This window comes from Chrysochloris asiatica, unplaced genomic scaffold (assembly GCF_000296735.1).
Source record: "Chrysochloris asiatica unplaced genomic scaffold, ChrAsi1.0 scaffold00125, whole genome shotgun sequence".
In the NCBI taxonomy this organism is placed as follows: Eukaryota; Metazoa; Chordata; class Mammalia; order Afrosoricida; family Chrysochloridae; genus Chrysochloris; species Chrysochloris asiatica.
In genome coordinates, this window is record NW_006408643.1 from 7087872 (window position 1) to 7096249 (window position 8378).

The 8378-nt window shown below is 51.4% G+C and overlaps 1 protein-coding gene across 1 annotated transcript; it reads left to right on the forward strand.

Moving 5' to 3' along the window:
* The first annotated feature begins 2279 nt into the window (after positions 1 to 2279).
* SLC39A3 (solute carrier family 39 (zinc transporter), member 3) lies at positions 2280 to 7502 on the forward strand. Its single transcript, XM_006868975.1, has 2 exons — positions 2280 to 2526; positions 6755 to 7502. The coding sequence occupies exons 1-2, from the start codon at positions 2317 to 2319 to the stop codon at positions 7493 to 7495; spliced, it is 951 nt and encodes a 316-aa protein (XP_006869037.1). The 5' UTR covers positions 2280 to 2316; the 3' UTR covers positions 7496 to 7502.
* The last annotated feature ends 876 nt before the right edge of the window (positions 7503 to 8378 follow it).

An 8378-nucleotide genomic window follows, 5' to 3' on the forward strand; every position in this document is an offset into this window, starting at 1 on the left:
GTTCAGCTCTTATACCTTCTCATTTCATCCATTTGCTTTAGCATCTCCAATCTGTAGAGCAAGTTTCAGAGTCTCTTCTGACATCCATTTTGATCTTTTTCTTCTTTCTTGTCATCTTAATGACGTTTTGCTTTCTTTCTATATGATGTTCTCAACTCTTCTGGTCTTTGGTCCTTAGTGTTTAATGTATCAAATCTGTTCAGATGATCTCTAAATTCAGGTGGGATATATCCAAGGTCATGTTTTGGCTGTCGTGGACTTGTTTTCATTTTCTTCAGCTTCAGTTTGAATTTGTATATGAGTAATTGGTGGTGTGTTCCACAGTCTTCCCCTGGCCTTGTTTTGGCTGATGATATGGAGCTTTTCCATCGTCTCTTTCCACAGATGTACTCAATTTGATTTCTGTGTATTCCATCTGGTGAGGTCCATGTGTAAAATCATCTCTTATGCTGTTTAGAAAAGGTATTTGCTCACTAATGCCTACGATATCGATGTTTATGCATTCCATTTCATTTTTGACAATTTCCACTTTTCCTACATTCATTTTCCGATTATTAATGTATATTTACAGCTTTTTTTTTTTTTTTTTTTTGAGTTGTGCCCGATCAGCACATGAAGGTACTGAGGTCTGTACTCCCACGGGCTTTACCCCGTTTGCATCATCGTGGTCAAGTCTACTTTGAGGAGGCAGCTCTTCCCCAGTCATAATATTGCATGCCTTTATTCCTGAAGGGCTCATCTTCCAGCAGCACGCTATCTGAAAATATTCTGGTGCTCTTCATCATGTTTCAATATTCAATATTTTGGTGCTGACAGTGTTCCACTGCTATTCGTAAGGTTGTCAGTAACTAAATATTCAGAAGTAGTTCGTCTCTTCCTCTTCCTAGTCTGTCTTCCTCCAGAAGCTCAGCTGAAACCTGTCCACTGTGGTTGACCTTGCTGGTGTTTAAAATACCGATGGTATAGCTTCCAGAATCACAGCAACTCACAAGCCACCATAGAATGACAAACCGACAGGAGTAGATATAGATATACAGATATAGACTCTTGTGTGGCGCTGGAAGATCGGCACTGGATTGTGAACCATAAGGTCGGCAGTTCAAACCCACCAGCTGATCCTCGGAAACCCCATTCAGAGTTGCTGTGATTTGAAACCAACTCGACAGCACTTAACAACAACAATAACATATATATACATACATGGAGTTCTATTGTGGCATTGCAGGATAATGCAGTGGACTACAAAGTTAGCGGGTCAAACCCACCACCTGTTCCTCAGGAACCCTAATCAGGGTTGCTATGAGTTGGAACCTACTCAACAGCGCTTAACAACAACATGTATATTTATACGTGTGTGTGTGTGTGTGTGTGTGTATATATATATATATATAAGCGTGGTGGCTCTGTAGGATAAGCATGGGACTGTGATCCACAAGGTTGACAGTTCAAACCCCTTAGCTGCTCTTTGGGAGAAAGATGAGGCTTTCTGCTCTTGCCAAGATTTATAGCCATAGGACCCTTAGGCAGGGTCACTATGAGTCAAACTGACTGGATGATACTTAGCAACAACATATATTTTGGTTTGAGGAGTTGACTGATAAGACAGTCAGCATTGACAAGTCTAAAATTGGTAGGTCAGGCCAAAAGCATACCAAACCTACCGCCACTGATTTGGACTCACGGTGACCCTGTATGGAGATTTCCAAGACTGAACATCTTTACAGGAGCAGACCACCTTATATTTCTCCTGAGGAGCAGCTGGTGGATTTGAACCAGCAACCTTGCATTAGTAGCCCAGTGCCTCACCCAGAACACTACCAGGGCTCCTTGTAAGTCAGGCAGCATTTGCAAACTCCATCAGTCTTGTGTCCCCAAATCAAGGGACCAGGCAGTCAGGAAAAGAGGAAGTGTGGCAAGCTGTCTGTCCACTGAAGGCAGAATCCTCCCCCAGGAAACCTTCCCTTTTCCTTTGTGGCCTTGAACTGATTGGATCAGGCCCACCCAAGAGTGTGTCTGCTAATCACACCTAAGTGCTTTACAACAAACTGTAGCCTAGAGTTTGACCAAACAGCATGTGTGTGGGCAGTGCCCAGAGCCGGGACAGGTTGACACACACCCTCACTATCCCCAGGTGATAAATGTGGTCACTGGAGCCGGCTGGACCGGCCCATGACTAACGTGTGTGACTAACGTGCTTGCCCCCGGCCTTCATAGTTGCTGGATGGAGACGTGCCTGAGGCTGTGCAGCTGAATCGGTCGTGCCTGGCGGGCCCATGGTTGGGGACCGCGGGAAGCAGAGCAGTGCAGCCCGCCACCATGATGAAGCTGCTGGTGGCCAAGATCCTCTGCATGGTGGGGGTGTTCTTCTTCATGCTGCTCGGCTCCCTGCTCCCCGTGAAGCTCATCGAGACGGACTTTGAGAAGGCCCACCGCTCCAAAAAGACCCTGGCCCTCTGCAACTCCTTCGGTGGGGGCGTCTTCCTGGCCACGTGCTTCAACGCCTTGCTGCCCGCCGTGAGGGAAAAGGTGAGGACCCTCGGGCACTGGGGTAGCGCTGATCCTGAGCTCCTGGAAGCCTTTGTGCATGCTGGGGGTGTTGTCTGGTGCTGTAGAGTCAGTTGTCACTCGTAGTGAGCCGTGTACCACCGAACACGACACTACCCGGGCCTGCGCCATCCTCACAATTGTTGCTTGAGCCCAGGACAGCAGCCACTGATCAGTCTGAATGACTGAGGGTCTTGGTCTTTTCCCTGATCTACTGACAAGCATGGTGCTCTCCCAGGGACTGGTTCCTCCTAATAACATATCCAAATGACATGAGATGAAGTCTCTCCATCCTGGCTTCTAAGGCGCATTCTGGCTGCGCTGCTTCCAAAGCAGATTTGTTTCTTCCTCGGGTCGTCCGTCAGTACTTTCAATATTATTTTCCAACACCATAATTCAGAGGCATCGATTCTTCTCTGGTCTTCCTTATTCACTGTCCAGCTTTCACATGCATATGAGGTGATTAGAAATACCATGGCTTGGGTCAGGTACACCTGAGTCCTCAAAGTGACATCTTTGCTCTCATGCACTTTGACGTGGTCTTGTGCAGCAGAGTCACCCAATGCAATCTGTCATTTCGTTTCCTGACTGCTGCTTCCATGAGCTGCAGCCACAGCACGCAAGGTGAGGGAAAGCGGAAAGCGATTTGCTATGACTGGAGTTGCTTGCCTCCCCTGTCAGAGTCTTACCTGGAGTCAGAACCTCCTGAAACAGCTGTAACCGGAGCGCCACATGGGAGCCTCCATATGATGGATTCTCTCAACTGGGGAGGCTGCAAGTCCGAAGCCAGGACACTGGCTCTCGGGGAAGCCTTTCTAGCTGTCGGCTCTGGGGGAAGGGCCTGGTCTTTGCCAGCATTTGCTTCCCGTTTCTTTGGTGATCCCCATGCCTCATCTGTGCTTACTGGTCTCTGTGCCCAATCTTTTCGTTCTCAAGGGTGGTAGGTTTAAGACATGCCCTATACCAGCGTGGTCTCACTCACGTAACGAAGCCCTGTTCCCAGATGGGGTCACATTTACAGCAGATACTTTGTGTGGACACAGTTCTGCCCGTGACACCGAGTAGACAGGGGTTCAGATTAGACTTAGGGTTCCCAGCATTGAGCTCATCAGTTGTTGCCTGATAAACATCCAGACCGGACACCACTGACCACCCGCCCCACATCCTGCCCTCTGAGGCTGTATACGAGGGGGCTTCAAACAGTTCATGGCAGAATGAGACAATCATGGAACTTTTCCACCCACTTTTTTTATAAGTTTTTATTGTGAATTGAGTGATTGTTTACATGGGAGAACAACATTGGTTTTACATTCGTTTCATTGCAATGATTAGAGTCTCCTACATGCATCATTATTCAACAGTATTTGCTTCTATTCCCTGTTTTTTTTTTTGGGGGGGGGGAGGGGATGTACTCAAAAAAAACATTTAAGAATATATAATAATTTAAAACAACCAAAGAGCACATTTTGCAAGTCTGCCTTCTGGCCATCAACACTCAGTCCTTCTCTTCCCATGAGTCTAGAGTCCTCAGCTGCTCCCTCTCTCCATGTCTCCATCTCTGCCTCCATCTCTGCTTCTCTGGAGAGGGTCCCACATTCTGCTCCTGCTCTACTCCCTCGCAGGTTCTAGGGTCCTCTGTTCTTGGAATGTAAGATTAACTACTCCCCCATTTATTTTTTTAGTTTTTTATTAAATGTTCCACCCACTTTTTGAAGCTCCCTAAGCCACTTTGTTCCTGGTTAGCTGGTGGGCGTGGTCTGTCTTCAGCGCCTGAATGAGTCAGCTGTCGCTGCCTGACTAACGTGCTAGAGTGAGGCCCTAACGGCACTGCACACTTGTTCTCTTAGCATTGCTGTCTTCTTGTCTTCTTATGTAAGTCCCCAAACCCCTCCCCAGCCCCTGACCACCACTCACCCTCTTCTTGCCTCTGGACTTGCCTGTCCTGGACACCCCACTTGGGGGCGCAGACACTGGGTCCTTGTGTGTCCAGCTTCCCTTGCTGAGCGTGAGATGGTCGTGCCTCATGTTTCTGTGGGACAGAATCACCCGAAATGTCAGCGGTGCCCTTTATCTGGAAAAACTTGCGTTTGGTCCCTACCTCACCCCGTCCACCAGAATAAACTCGTTAGGTCAGAGAGTGTCAACCAGGGAGACCCTCTAGCTCCTGGGATTCCCTTCCCATCTCCGCTCAATGTGGATTTCAACGTGGACAGAATGTCATGGGGTCAGTGGAAGTCTCTAATATCGGAGTTCTCATTTCGGGGCATTTCTGGACAATGTTTGGGGACATTCTTGTTGACGACACTGGGTGGGGGAGGTTACTGGCATTGAGTGGGTGGTGCCCAGGACGGCCTTCCACCCTAGAGAAGAGTTGGGTTGTGTACCCACAGTGCCGTGGGGGAGCCTGTGTTGTAGTCCATTTTGTCAGACTTGGTGAAGTGAGTTAGTTCCACATCGCCATTCATCAGCTATGTTATGGGGCTTCACAGGGACACGCAGATGTGACTCCTGCTCTCAAGGCACTCAGTCCAGTGGGAGATGGGGCACTGTGGAGGACGTGACATGCGGGTCTGGGGAGGTGGCCGCTGAGCTGAGACATGGATCAGAGGCAGGGTCCCCAGGGTGAGAGAGAGAGAGGTTGGACAGGCCTGGCGTCCACCCACCTTTCCCCAGGGCAGACAGGGTCGGGACTTGTTACCATAGAGTTGATGAAGCCTCCTGACGACTCCTGTGTGTCCGAGCGGCACGAGGCTCTAAGGTTTTCAGTCATCTTACAGAAGCAGATCTCCAGGTCTTTCTTCCACAGCATCATAGTGTGGATTCGAACTCACTCTGGTGAGCAGCCAAGTACAAACCATTTTGCCACGCAGGGACACGCTGGAACTGTGGTGACATTAGAAGCAGAGGAGCAATGTTTTCAGGAACTCGCTCTGGGTGCTGTTTAGAGAATGGGCCACGAGGGAGAACTTAGAAAAGTTCTGCAAGCGATTGGTGGTGGAGTTGGCTCCTTCCACATGGGAGCCGCAGGTTTGATCCCAGCGTCTGCCCTTTGTGTGTGGTTGTCTTCACTTCCCTCACAAAGATGTCCAACATCAAGGATTCTTCACGCACTGATTCCAAACAAGGTCATGAGGTTCCTGGGGGACATGGGTTTTTGAGACCACAGTTCAACCAGTGCAGTACTCTAAGCTGTTTGGGACGATGTGGGCACTGTGACCGGAGACCTTGAGATTTCCTTGTCAAATTGACTTTGTTGTCATCCATCAAATCTCTCAGGGGAACCAGCTACTTCTCTCTTTCTCTGTTTTTGTCGCGGTGAAAATACATACAGCAAAATTTTCACCAGTTTCAGTTTCTACATTGACAGCACTCAGCCTTCTCATCCTCCCATTCCGCATCGTTACACCACGTGGACACCACTCATCACCTCTGGGGGCCACTCGTGTGCTGATCTCCTGGAATTGAGGTCAAACAGTGCTTCTCCCTTTGTGACTGACCGTCTGATGTTCTCAAGTCTCGTCTCTGACGGTGGTACACATCAGGACTTCATTGCTCTTTGTGGCTGAGTCGTTGATCCGTCTGTGATGGACACTGGGAAGTTTCCACCTTTTAACTCCCGTGAACAGCGCTGCTACTCACATTGGGCTCCAGGGCATGTGAACTGAGTACCTGAGTAGTAGCTCATTGTGTGGATGTGTACAGGTGATCCAGGTACACCTGAGTACGGATGGATGTTTGGTAAGGATGTGTGTGTGTGTGTGTGTGTGTGTGTGTGTGTGTGTGTGAGCAACATACTTCTGAGTAATAGTCCATGGCATGGATGTTTGAGCGAGCATCAGATATTTCCAAGTAATACTCTGTAGTATAGATGTATATGTGTGTGTGTGTGTGAACCGACTATTTGGGAGTAATAATACGCTTTATCGATGTGTGTGCAACCTTGGTAATTCTGAGTACTATTCCGTGGTATGGACCCGTGGATGAATGTGCATGTGACCTGGGTATTTATGAATGAACTGAGTATGTCTGAGTAATGATAGGCTGTGATGTAGATGCGTGCGCGTGAACTGCTATGTGTGAGTGATGATAGACCGTGGTATAGATGCGTGCGCGTGAACCGGGTACTCTGAGCTGTGCTCAATCAGTTTGACAAACCCGGTTGTGTTTGCTGTTGTCTCTGAACCTCCCTCGCACGTGTCGTCCACCCCAGCTCCAGAAGGTCCTGAGCCTCGGCCACATCAGCACCGACTACCCACTGACTGAGACCATCATGATGCTGGGCTTCTTCATGACAGTCTTCCTGGAGCAGCTCATCCTGACGTTCCGCAAGGAGAAGCCGTCCTTCATTGACCTGGAGACCTTCAACGCCGGCTCAGACGCGGGCAGCGACTCTGAATACGAGAGCCCCTTCATGGGCAGCGGGCGTGGGCACGCGCTCTACGCAGAGCCCACCCCGCACGCCCACAGCCACGGCCTGAGCGTCCAGGAGCTGTCGCGCTCCAGCCCATTGCGCCTGCTTAGCTTGGTCTTCGCGCTCTCAGCCCACTCCATCTTTGAGGGGCTGGCGCTGGGCCTGCAAGAGGAGGGCGAGAAAGTGGTCAGCCTCTTCGTGGGCGTGGCCATCCATGAAACGCTGGTGGCCGTGGCCTTGGGCATCAGCATGGCCCGGAGCGCCATGCCGCTGCGGGATGCGGCCAAGTTGGCCGTCACAGTGAGCGCCATGATCCCACTGGGTATCGGCGTCGGCCTGGGCATCGAGAGCGCCCAAGGCATGGCCAGCAGTATAGCCTCGGTGCTGCTGCAAGGCCTGGCGGGCGGCACCTTCCTCTTCGTCACCTTCTTGGAGATCCTGGCTAAGGAGCTCGAGGAGAAGAGTGACCGGCTCCTCAAGGTGCTCTTTCTGGTGTTGGGCTACGCCGTCCTGGCCGCCATGGTCCTCCTCAAGTGGTGAGTGTCCTTGGCCGCCACCGCCCACCTGGCCCCCTGCACCAGGGGCCTCCCCAGACCCCGCACCCAGAGCCTCAAGGCACAGCTACTATGTTAAAAAATACTTCTCTCAAAAGTGTCGGCCAGTCCTGTGTGACCACGTCCACCCGGTGAGGGACACTGGGGGGGAGGGGGGACAAGGCAAGAGTGAAAGCAAGCCCTGGGGGCTGCCCAACCCGCATGCCCGTCTTCAAGGACCCGAGTTGGAGCAGCACTGCCGAAGCTCGACCTAGGGGAACCCCGGTCTTCTTCCGGCTCCGCTGCTGACCACTTACCCACCGTGGACCTCGTCATGCTTGCACAACATTGGGGTCTTGGGGCGACCTTCTGCCACATTTCCTTTGACTGCCGTGGGACCGCTGAGGGGCCTTGGGGTTTCTAGAAGGAGCCCTCGCCCTCAGGTCCCGGCTGCAAGACCATAGGCCAGCCTGCTACCTCCTGTCCTCTGAGGCTATATTTGCAGTGTGGGGAGTACCGAGGACTCGCCTCACGTAGCTCCTGGTGCCCCTGTGGAGACCCTGTCCCTTGTGGTGTGGTCTCTGGGACAGGGAAGCTGTTCTTCACGTGGGGCATGGCAGAGGCCTGTGGAGGCCCCGGGCCCTGAAGGACACCCCAGGCCAGATTCTCCAGAGGCGGGGGCCCTGCCATGTGATTCCCGCAGCATCTGCAAACCAGGGCAAACCTCAGACGCCTTCAGAGGTTCGAGGCCACAGGAGACCCCGTGGAGTGCCAGACTGGGGCCCCACTCTAAGCAACTGTCGCCTCGGTAACTGCTGTCGTTTGGAGAGCTGTCTTTGCTCAGGGGATCCCTCACCACCTTCAAACTGGAGCAGGAAGGGAGTGGGCAG